This window comes from Mus caroli, chromosome 17 (assembly GCF_900094665.2).
Source record: "Mus caroli chromosome 17, CAROLI_EIJ_v1.1, whole genome shotgun sequence".
Classification (NCBI taxonomy): domain Eukaryota; kingdom Metazoa; phylum Chordata; class Mammalia; order Rodentia; family Muridae; genus Mus; species Mus caroli.
Window position 1 is genome coordinate 26377467 of NC_034586.1, and position 11923 is coordinate 26389389.

The following is an 11923-nucleotide window of genomic DNA, read 5'->3' on the forward strand; positions in this document are numbered from 1 at the left end:
AAAAAAAAAAAAAAAAAGATCAAATCTTGGCTCCAAAAAAATGAAACTTTCTTCAGTTCCCAGATATATTTTTTTTCTATTTTCTGACAATTAACCCAGTTCTTCAGAGGGAATACTTTAATTTTATATGGAAGGGATTTAAAATGTAACTTTAAATAAAACAGAGTAAAGTGTATCTACAGTGATACAAGGTAACATGGAAAGACTGCCTGCCACTCACACATGGCCTCTGAGCTTTAGATAAAGGTAGGAATGTGGGTGGGCACTGGGATCACACTAGAGAGAGACCCAAACACCAAGGCCGACAAGGCTGAGTGCAGCAAGCCCCTCCACACAGACAACATCCTTCCCCTGTGTGATCACTTGGTCTTTTAAACTCAGTTCAAATCCTCCCCATGGGAGATCCCCTAACATGAAAAGGTCACATAAAACATGAAAGGTCATGTACCTTTCATAGTTTACTTTCTCAGTTTTTAAGTGTTGATAGTTAGTAACTTATTGGGCACTACATGCACATGCATCATGGTGCATGTATGGAGGTCAGAGGAACACTGTGGGAGTTCCGTTCTCTCCTTCTCCCATGTGGGTCTTGGGGATCAAGCTCAGGTCCTCAGGCTTGGCAACCATCACCTTTACCCTCTATGCCATCTCTTCACCACACGTCATCAGTTTTTAGTCAACTGTCCTCTCCATAACATCATGAGTCTCTTGAGAGGAACAACTGCATCTTGACATCTGATGGAGGATGGCAGGTCAATATCTAAACAGATCAATCCTTTAGCAATAAAACCAATACATATCGAAAAGAGGTAAGTCATGAGAAGCGAGGTTTGATGACTGATCTGGGGGGTGCCATCTGTACCTCTGCTTGAACCTAACTGCTTGGGAAGCAACTGCTAACAGAATAAAGTATAGCTCCTGCCTTTCCATGATGGGGATCGGCAACTGGTATTTGTGGTAATTACGGGTTATTAGTGCCGTTAGCATCATCTTCATGCAATGAGCTTATTAAGACACACTCTAAAATTACAAAACAAACTGCAAAGGAAAGGAAAAGCCCAATCTATTCTCTCATTTTCTGATCTGCCGCTGCACACACAAAAGAAGCTCAAAACGCTATTATCCTTTAAACCAACAAAATAAAACAAAAAGGCCTAGATTCAATTGAATAACTCATGCATAAATGGCCATTTCTCAAAGGTCTTATTGAAAATAAACCACAGTGCTTTGTGTTTTGTTTTGTTTTGTTTTGTTTTGTTTTGTTTTGTTTTTTTGGTTTGGTTTGGTTTTGCTGTGAACTTTTTTTTTTTTTAACAATAAGATTCTAAGTGAAAATAATAAATAATTTCTCAACTTAAAAAAGGCAACTCAAGAGGAGGTCTTAAGAAAAGAGATTTCATAATATATGTTGTTTGTTTCTAAATAGAGCTGAAGCAAAACAAATAGAAAGTAAGAAAACCGAGCTCACACTATGCTAACAAAGCCTAAAATGATCTTAAGAGGAAGCAAGGGGTAGAAAAACTGAAAGCTCTATTGACATACTGACAAAGCATACCTTGAACAAGGATTGCTAAGCAGCTCTTTGGAGCATTTTTCAAAAGGAAACTTCCCCCAGTTGCTCATCACCATTAACACTAGGTGGCTGTGACCAACTAGAGCAGAGAAGTCTTTAACAGTGAGCCTCCTGCAGTATTCCTAAAAAGGGCCCTTCCCACAGGGGGAGGAAAGAGACCTAGCTCAGTGGTGGAATGTGCCCCGAAAGGGGGCAGCAAGGGCTTCTTCTAGATCGTGTGTCCTGCAGCTCCAGAGCAGAGCTGTTCTTTTGCTTTGCCAGGATTCATCTAGTCATTCACTTTATTCTGGAGGTTGAGCCCAAAGGCTTGTGCATGCTGAGGTGTTCCCACAATGCTGCACGTGCAGTCGAGAGCTGCTTCTGCATCTCCCGCCCAGTAATGGCAGTGTATGACACAGAGTTAGACCTTTTGCTTAAGAGCTCAGCTTTCCAATGCTCAAGTTCTGCATCTATACAACAATCTAGCCTCCCATGAGGCTGCTGTGAGGATCACACACGGGAATAAAGCATGCCTGGTCCACAAGAAGTACTTAGTATACATTTAGCTGCTCCCTTCCCTGCCTCCCCAGCCCTCTGACTTTCTCCCTCTATCCTCAGTCCTCCTTTCTTCTGGTTTTCTGACTCTCAAATATTCAGTGACTCTATCTGTTACTCTTTTACTTATTTCAAAGTTCCAGAAGAAAACCTGATTTGTAAGAAGCCAAAATAACTACTACAGAAGCCCACGTGCCCTCTACTCTGCAGCCCATGACTCCTGAGTTAGCTGGCACACAGTGGGCACCCACAGACTGGGCATAAGTAATGCTTCCCATCAGTAAGAGACTTAAACAATACAAATAGTTTCACGTGCTATTTCACAAACCACAGACTTCAGAATAATTTATATTTAAATACAGTTATATTTTTAAAATCATTTTAAATTCTCTTCTGCGCTAAGTAAGATTGTTATAATTTAGTGACACCATGTGGCTATGTTTTGCTTTACATTCTTAGAAAATAAATGTTCCTCTCCACGTAGGCTGTTCGGTGCTAGTTCAATTATGACATCAAAGTTACAAGTAGAGGAACAATTCAAACTGTGTTTGCTAAAATGGCTACTTCTACAAAGTGGGACCCTTCCCACTCTTCCATGTCTAAATAGGGCATTTCCCAAAGGGTTGAGCTTTCTGGTCCCGGGAGAAGAGTAAAGACTCAGCGTGACTGACTAGGAATCTAAAGCCTCGGGGTGAACTGCTCAATTATGCCAGTGTTTGCCTTTCAAAGCAAACAAATGTTCTGTCTGCCCAGTTAGTGGATGAGATGGGGCAGAGGGAGTGGAGACTGGCCACACACATCCACGCACTGCTAGTGTGGCGAGGAGAGAACGCCCCATAAATAGAAACACTTCTCTCCTCATTTGCTGTACCTGTCCCCTAGATCTATAGCCCTGTGAAGGTACTATAATCTAATGAGAACGGGTGGGGGGATGTCACAGCCAATGACAGCAGGGAGGAGGGGAGACGGAATAGATGGAGGCAATAAAAGAGATTCAAGTGCCTTACCCCAACAAATGCTACAGTTTTAGTACAGATCTAATGAGGCTCCCACAGAAGACTAGCTACTAGGAACACCATTCCTAGTAGCTATACCAAAGGAGGCCTACATGCTCAGACCAGAGACCAGATCATAGCATTTCCTGTCTCTCCGCTTACAACACTACCACCCTGGCAACCTTACTTAAAAATACATGCCTGCTCTCAGTGACCCATACTTATAAATTTGTGTATATGCTACTCTCAACTGCAGAAACCCTGACATCTATCAGTGTTACAAGCTCGGGACTGAGTACAGTATAGAGCACAAAGCAGGTGCTTATTTGCTGAATGAGTAAGCAGTGAATGAACGAACAAATACAATTTTCTTTCCTGGGCTAGGGAAGCATGCCTAAATCCCTGTTCTGAGTAAAAACAGAGCCCCTCTAGTGAGGTATTTATCATCACCGAAGGCCTCTAATGTAACCCCTGAGACTAGAAGACAGACTGGCAAATGTTCCGCAACACCCCTTCCTTTTTCTGTGACATACTTGACACATAATAATTTCTTGCTCTAAGAAAATGGGAATAAGGAGGGAAAGAAAACAGTAGTTATTCAAACAAGCAACGGCCATCAAAGGGAAGCATTGGTAGAGAATCAAGTGCCTGCTACGAGAAACAAGAAACGTCTCATCAGGGGTGGGATCACTATTATACGACACTCCTAAGTCAACTGTCCCAACCTAGCCCACCACAGTCTGCCTGAATTCAACGTGTGATTTCAAAGAGTTTCTAAAGGAGTAGAAACAGATGTAGCATTCTGTAGCACTGGGATTCTTTAGCATTAGCCCACTTTCCTAAGCAGGATATAAAAGTAAAAAGAATTTCAAAACACTGACAGAGGTGACTGGTTTTTAAAAATTAAAATTTTATTTTCATAAAGCATCAATATAACACTAAAATGCAGTATCAATTCACATAACACACACAAACACACACACAAAGAGAGAGGGGGGAAGAGAGAGAGAGAGACACAGAGAGAGAGAGAGAGAGAGAGAGGTCTTTATCAGTGCAAAGTTCTTACAAGTGACACAATGAGGGTTGGTCTGAGGATGAAGATGCACACAAATAAACTACAAGTCGCTTTTCTTCATCTCCAGCTGAGGGTTAAAGTAAGAGGAGCTGGTGTTAGTCAAACTTTGGTGCACATAGAACAGCACCACACACACACACACACACACACACACTCACACACTCCTGGCAAGGGTTCAGAAAGGTCAGTCACTTCCTTCCACTCATCATCACTGAAGTGATAACTGTGGTGTGAGGCTGACGCTTCCTTACTGCCAGGAGACGCCACCCACCACCATGCCAGGCGGACGCTGCCAGGGTTACCCCGCACAGGCAGAAGCATGTCAGACCTAGTGTTATGTGTTTTCTCAGAACCAAAAATATACAAAACCTGCTGTAAACATTCAAAAATGAGCAAGCCATTAGTTATTAGTTATTAAGATACTGTTTGTGGCAGGCTCAGGACAGTACAGGAAAGCACTCACAGGCTTGGCTGCTAGGAAAAGGCACAGTGGCATCTTAATAAAAGCCAATGTGCCAAAGATGCCAACCTTCTCTGAAGATCAAACAACAGCTCAGATTCTCGAAGGGTGATTAAAAAAAAAAGTCTGCTCTGTAGGAAACAAGCAGCCTTCCTGCTCAGTAACTATCAAGCTCACAGAGTGAGGCTCCTGCTCCTTTTTGGTGAAGGCAGCATGCTCAGTGAGGCACAGATTCACCACACCAAGGGTGTGAACTGAAGCCAGGGTTGGGGTGAGCGCCATCTGCAGCACAGGTTCCAGCCACAATGCTGACTGACTGATCTAGTCTCAGGAAGAGGTGTAGGTCAAATCTCCCATGCCCCATCCCATGATTGATAAAACACCACTTTTTTCAATTTAACAGATGAAATCTGCCATCCATACAAAGCATTAAGAACCTTCAACATGAACCTCAAATTTCAGTTTCCTACAGAAAACAAGCCCTAAAAATGTAGAGCTGTTTGCCAGCTCAGGGAGTCTGCCACCACTCAGACCCTCTTAACGACTGCTCTGCTCAGATGGACAGTGAATGTTCAAGGCAATGCAGACTTCATCTCTCACCGTCAGTCAGCGCCTTACACCATGAACCTGCACTGGGTACAGAGTGGCCGCCTAGCACAGTGTCACAGTCTGAGTGCTGTCTGACAATCCTAAGACTTAGAACCCATACTCTATGCCTCTAAAAGCTTGTAATTTTACTCTGAGGGAAACCAAAGCAACACAAAAGACACTAAACAACAAAGGTAACATATGTACAAATACACAAATTAACTAACACAAGAAAAATTAAACCTTACACACTAAGGAAGGATTTGCAGAGTGAAGTACCTACAAGAAGGTCATTTAGAACATTGTTTAAGCAGTCAATAAATGATTATGAAGGGAAACCAAAGCATCCTTGGATAGTCAAGTAAGGTCTAATTCTTAGATTTATTTTAAACTGCTGTTAGAACAAACACCTAAGCTGACAAACGATTTATGAAGCAATGCAGGAGACATGTTAAAATGCTCGTCCTCGCTGCTGGGCATGGTGGCGCATGCCTTTAATCCCAGCCCTTGGGAGGCAGAGGCAGGAGGATTTCTGAGTTTGAGGCCAGCCTGGTCTACAGAGTGAGTTCCAGGACAGCCAGGGCTGCACAGAGAAACCCTGTCTCAAAAAACTAAAATGCTCGTGGTCTTTAAAGCTTTCTAACTGATGCTGATCCTGAGGCCCCTCCCTCCTCTCATCCCCACCATCTCTCAGGGCTTTGGGCTTTCCCATGCAGAACTGAGTTCCTACATGCATGCATGCATAAGCCTCATGCCTGTGGAAAAAGGGGTGAGCTCTCAGCTCCTGCTCCTCTAGAACCATGCCTGGCTGCAGCTTCTCATGGGCTTTCTTTGAAGCTTTCTTCTCTAAGTGGTATTTGGCCGAATGTTTGCTACAGCAACTACGACATGGACTAAAACAAAAGCAGAGCACAAAATGACCCTGTCAAAGTCAGGTCCACGGAGGAGACTTTTAGAAAGGAAGAAATGAAGGAAGAGAGGGAGGGAGGGGAAAGAAAAGGAAAAGAGAAAAGAGAGGAGAGGGGAGGGGAGGGGAGGGGAGGGTATGAGTGCCCAAGGGAAAGCCTGGTTCTAAAGCTGGAGACCCCGACTGAAGGCAGGTCTCTCCCTCTGGCTGAGACCCCGACTGAAGGCAGGTCTCTCCCTCCCTCTGCCTGGAGTTTTGAGGGAGAAAGCACAGCTGGAATCATGAGGATCTGCTCAGGAGTCACGTTCCTATTGCCTCTAATGACACACAAATGCACTGTGCTGCCACCTAGGCCAAATGCTTACACTCACACACTGCTGATTTTTCAATCTGCTGCAACCATTATAACCTGAGTCAGTGAAGACTCCATCATCATCATCATCATCATCTCCTCCTCCTCCTCCTCTTCCTCCTTCTCTTTCTTCCCATAACAGGTCCCTCTCGTTCCACAAGCAGCCCTGAGACATGGAATCTTCACTCAATTTCTTGTCCCTCTTATTTTAATCCATTCAAAACTCCTGTGGGTAAAAGAGCAACTGCCAGACGAGACACTTTAGTTCCTCTTTGGGGAAATGAAATTGATTTTCTTCATTTTCAGAGAAGAGGATCACTGGGTAACAATATTGTGTCCAGTCAACACCCATAATAAAAATGTAGGCAATATTTTTTACTATCCTAGTGACTAAAGGGTTCTGTGAAAATCTTGTTCTATGTTAACCATGAGTTCAGAGGTGTCTCCTGACCAGGGAACATGCTCACCCACTCACTCCATGTCAGTCACAGCTAAAAGTTAAGGTGGATGCCATCTGGCATGGGGGGCTGCTGTGGGGGTGCTGATGAACAGGGGCCAGCTCCTCATTCTCCCTGTTTGTACCCACCATTTCTCTTCTCTCCACACCTCACTAAGGAGCCCATTTTCTGCCTTTAACCTGTCTCTCGCCTTAGAAATTATCCAAGGGCACTTCTCCAGAGGGAAAATAAACCTGGGTGACCTTCGGGTACCTCAACCACCTTTTCCAGCTCCCAGGGTCATACCTGTCCTGCAGGACTAGAGGATGCTTAGATTAGGGTTTGACCTAAAGAAGAACATAAACTGTCAGCAGAGTAACCTTTCAATGTTCTCTAAAACAGCCTTACTTGAGGCTGTCAAATAGCAGGACCCACTGGTCCTGAGCTGGGAAGGTGTGAGCGAAAAGCCTGCCAGCCGAGCCAGCCCTGCCGCATCACCACCCTCCTACGTGGGAAAGGCCCAAGTATGTCAACATGGACCCGGACCTGAGCAACCAGGGCTCCTGCTGGCTCTGGGAACCACCAGGAAGCCTTCAGAGCAATCTTCCCTCTCTCCAGCCAGAACTGCTTTCTCTGTGTAGACACCAGTGAGTGCAAAGGGCACTTCTACCTCCCAAGCTTTACCTGTTTCGTCACAGGCTTCACATGTCCACAAGAAAACATGGCACAAAACAGGACAGTTCCACAGTGCATGCCACACACTCGGGTAGCTGACTCCCTCTACTGGTTTTTGTTCTAGGTCTTGTTTTCTAGTCTTTTATTGTTATTTTGGGTTTTTGTTTTGTTTTGAGAGCAGTGTCCTTCTCAGACTCCAAATGTCCTTAAATAAAGACAAAAATGAGTTACGGTGAGCACTCACCTGCACACACGGGCTGGGAAATACAACTTTTGCCAAGACCGACACAGGTAACGTGAGTGATCGATCACTCTGATCCAATCAAGTTCGTCCATGGACACTTCAATAAAGTAGGAGTAAGACCTGTGAAGTAACAAGGAAACACGCGCCAGAGTCACGACAACCGGCAGGTAACTGTGAAAAGGAGCCGCCATGTACAACTCACTAATTATATGTCCTGTTTCACAGGCACGATTATCAAAATCAGTAATAACCAAAGCTGTGTAAAAGAAAAGCCTCTACTGCAGAATTTACCCAGCATATTGAAATTTCCTCTCTGCTTCTCTGTCTACCTCATAAAATGATGAACTGCTTAAGAACAAAATGAAATGTAAAACTGCTTTTCTCTACTTTGTCAGGTGATATGGCCATACCATATCAGCAGCTTGATAAAGCCAGGAAGAAGGAAGCAGAGAAAGTGGGAGGAGAGTTGTGGGGGTGAGAACAGAGACGCAGGGGAGTGAGGACCCTCCCTTCTTAGTGGGGAAAGCTAAGTGGAATGGCGGACTGGTTCCCCACAGAAGCCAGCTTCCCCCCAGCTACCTCTCAGTGACCTAGCAGAGCACTCTTAAAGGCAGGCAGCAGGAAAATCAACAGCATGGATGAAAAGATAAGGCTTGATTCCTTTGGATGCAACTTAAGACTTGCCAGCTAATAACCGCTGGTAATGAAAACAGCCCATCATCCTCCCCGAGTCAGCTGCCCGGGACCATTACATGCTGGTCCCACACTGGACAAATCTGTATTTCCTTGTCATGAGCCAAATTTAAATTTGAGATGCAGTTATTACTTGTACTGTAATATCAACAGGAACAATCTTGGAAGATTTAGGTGATCATAAATGTCAGCCTGCAGCCCACAGTTGTGACCAGAAAAGGTCAGCTTATTTTGTGTCATCCCCTCATTTTCTGCTGTCCCCTCAACTCCCATTCATTTTATCGCTCAGTCTCAAACTGGTTATAACCTTTTATTGAACCTCTCTGGGTTATCAGTAATGTGAGATATAATTTTACCTACCACACATCAGAATCTTTTCGGCTTAAGATTTTGAATTTCTCACCTTTGCTTCAAATGTTAGCAATGTGTGTGAGAAAAGAACAAGACAATGCTGAGGCTTCTGTGAATGGAATAGAGATGCTAAAACAGCGTGGCCCATAAATATTAACATCACGGAAACAAAAAGCAACGCTTTCAGGATCAAGCATACTAACCTCTCCCTTTATCATTTTGATACCAATTTCATTATTAATTAGATGAATGAAATATGTAAAGCCTTTGGAATGCCTACCATACACAAGCAATGAAAGCACAACACAAATACTATTATTAAATTGTTACTATTAACCAGGGACTCTTGGAAATGAGACGCGAATTAACTCCAACCTCTGTCAATTATGCTTCAAATATCCACCAAGATGGACATCAGAAAATACATTTTTAAAAGATTTATTTTAGAGTATGTTCGGGCATGTGTGCACATGCATATCTGCTGAAAAAGTCAGAAGAGGGCATCCAAGCTCCTAGCTTGCACTAGAGTTACAGGCGATTGCGAGCTACCTAACATGAGTGTTGGAACCCAAACTCCAGCCCTCTGCAAGGGGAGTATGTGATCTAACTACTGAGGCATCCCTCCAGCCCTGTGAAGTATATTCTTCATAAAAACAGAGCAGAGAACTATCACCTAGGGATCTCAAGCACACCGCACACACAAACGCTGACGTTCACCTTAAAAAGATTTCTTCAAGCAGGGCTCAGATGGTCAAAAAAGCCAAGATGGTCACCAGTGTGCCAACAAGGCACACTCTCTTCCTTCCATGTGCACGGGCTGTAACACTATTACAACTGAACCGACAGGTCCACATCCAAAAAGGCACAGCAGGTTGGGTGCTCCTAGGCTAAGGATGAGCAACACTGGAGACCATATTCATTCTACTCATCACTGTCCCTGTGCTCCTGCCACTGCAAATGGTGAAGCCCAGTGAAGCCCAGCTTTCTCTCGCTCTTGGAGCTGTGGGAAGCTGAATGTGCACCATGGCCTTGGAGCCCACCTCACTCTTCTCACAGCTGAGATTCTATTCCAAGGCTGCTTAGCTGTATACCTCAGCCACAGGACGATGTGCGTTTTAAAGGTAGCCATAATATCTAGTAAGGAACCAAATAAACAATGTTCACCTATATGCAAGGATGCCAGATAACATTTCAAAACTAGTGCCATGTTTGAAATGTAGTAACTAAAACATGAAATTAAAGCCAGGTGCAGTGGAGCACATATATCTGTAATTCCAGAATCTGGGAACTTAGGGCAGGGTTGCAAGTTTGAGATTAGACGAGGGAAATTATTGAGACTCTGCCTCAAAAGAAAACAATGTAAAAAGGAAGTCAAATCTCTGGTAGAGCCAATCTATATTTTTTGAGGCAATGTGAAGATTCTGTATTGTCTGTATATATGAGATAGACAGCAAACACAAGTTAGAGACATACAGATTTCAATCATGGGTGGTGATGAATTTACTAGCCATTTATATTTTCTGCTATGAGCTTTTCTGCATTTTTCAAAATGAACACGTATTCAGTGCTTGTATAGGAGGAAAAAAAGGGGGCTGGAGAGATAAGAGAACAGGCTACTCTTCCAGAGTTTGATTCCCAGCACACATATGGTGACCCACAACTGTCTGAAAAGCCAGTCCTAGGGAATCCACTGCCGCCTTCTGGCCTCTGAGAGTACATGGTGCATATACATTCATGCAGGCATTCAACACACAAAATAAAATATAAAAAAAAAAATTTAATTTAAAAGGGTCAAAAATATGTTTGTTTTTTAAAAAATCTAACTTTTAAACTCTTCCTCTAGAACTAATTTTGTACAGAAAGAAATAAACCTCTTTAAAAAGAAAAAAAAAAAAAAAGCACGTGATCACTAAGCATCTAAGGTCCTTTTTCCAGTTCTCTGGCCATTTCCTTGCTAAAACTTTGTGCTGGCTACTTTGTGTCACTTGACACAAGCTAGAGTCATCTGAAAAGAGGGACCCTCAATTGAGAAAAGGTCTCCTTCAGATCCAGTTGTAGGGCGTTTTCTTAGTGATTGATGGGGGAGCCCCCAGTCCACTGTGGGTGGGGCCATTCCTGGGTTGGTGGTCCTGGGTTCTGTAAGAAGCAGGCTGAGCAAGCCAGTAAGCAGCACTCCCCCATGGCCTCTGCACCAGCTCCTGCCTCCAGGTTCCTGCCCTGCTTTAGTTCCCATCTAGTAATTCACTAGTAATTCACTTCATGTGGAAGTGTAAGCCAAATGAACCTTTCCTCACCAAGTTGCTCTGGCATGGTGTTCATCCCAGCAACGGTAACCCTCTCTTGATCAACGTCCTCCGTCTGCTCGTGAAGAGAGAAAAAGGAAGAGGAACCAAAGCAGAGGACCAAAAGTTAGCTCCTCTCCAGCAAATACAACACGAGCTTCTCCAAGACAGGAAGGACTCACCGGCTGTCACGGTCCCACAGGAGTAGACGTATGTGGTTTATAATGGACGGCTGGCCAAGCTTGATCTCAATGCCAGAGCGGCAGTCATCATCAATGGGGTGCCGGGAAAATCCATGATCCAAGTCATAGTTTTGCGTGTCACCATCCAGCAAGGCCGACTTCAGCTCTCCTTTCACAACCTGGGCCCCATACTTCATAGTTGCAATGTTTTCTTCAGGTACTACGGTTGGAATAGAAAAAGCAAGTGTCTGGTATCTAGGTAATGAGGGAAAGGAGAGCTTCTAGCATTCTAGCTGATTCTAGTACCTGTATCTGATTTTAAGCTGCATAGGCAAGTCTATGGAAATGAAAATATACACTGTCCACTAAGATTAAGATAGCGTTCAGCATTCAAATCAGAATGTCACTACCACAGCTAAATGTCACTAACACAATGAGCCAAACACTAAACATTACTGAGAATACTAGAGCCGGGCGTGGTAGTGCACGCCTTTAATCCCAGCACTCGGGAGGCAGAGGCAGGCGGATTTCTGAGTTCAAGGCCAGCCTGGTCTACAGAGTGAGTTCCAGGACAG

General features: G+C 43.9%; 1 protein-coding gene across 4 annotated transcripts in view; it reads right to left on the reverse strand.

Moving 5' to 3' along the window:
* Positions 1–11923, reverse strand: part of Btbd9 (BTB domain containing 9) — a 351427-nt gene that overhangs the window by 283771 nt on the left and 55733 nt on the right. For all 4 annotated transcript variants that reach the window (XM_021186356.2, XM_021186357.2, XM_021186361.2 and 1 more), the window contains exons 5-6: positions 11349–11568; positions 7841–7960 (exon numbers count right to left, since the gene is read on the reverse strand). In XM_021186356.2, coding sequence (XP_021042015.1) covers positions 7841–7960; positions 11349–11568 — 340 coding nt within the window. The remainder of the gene's footprint in view (positions 1–7840; positions 7961–11348; positions 11569–11923) is intronic.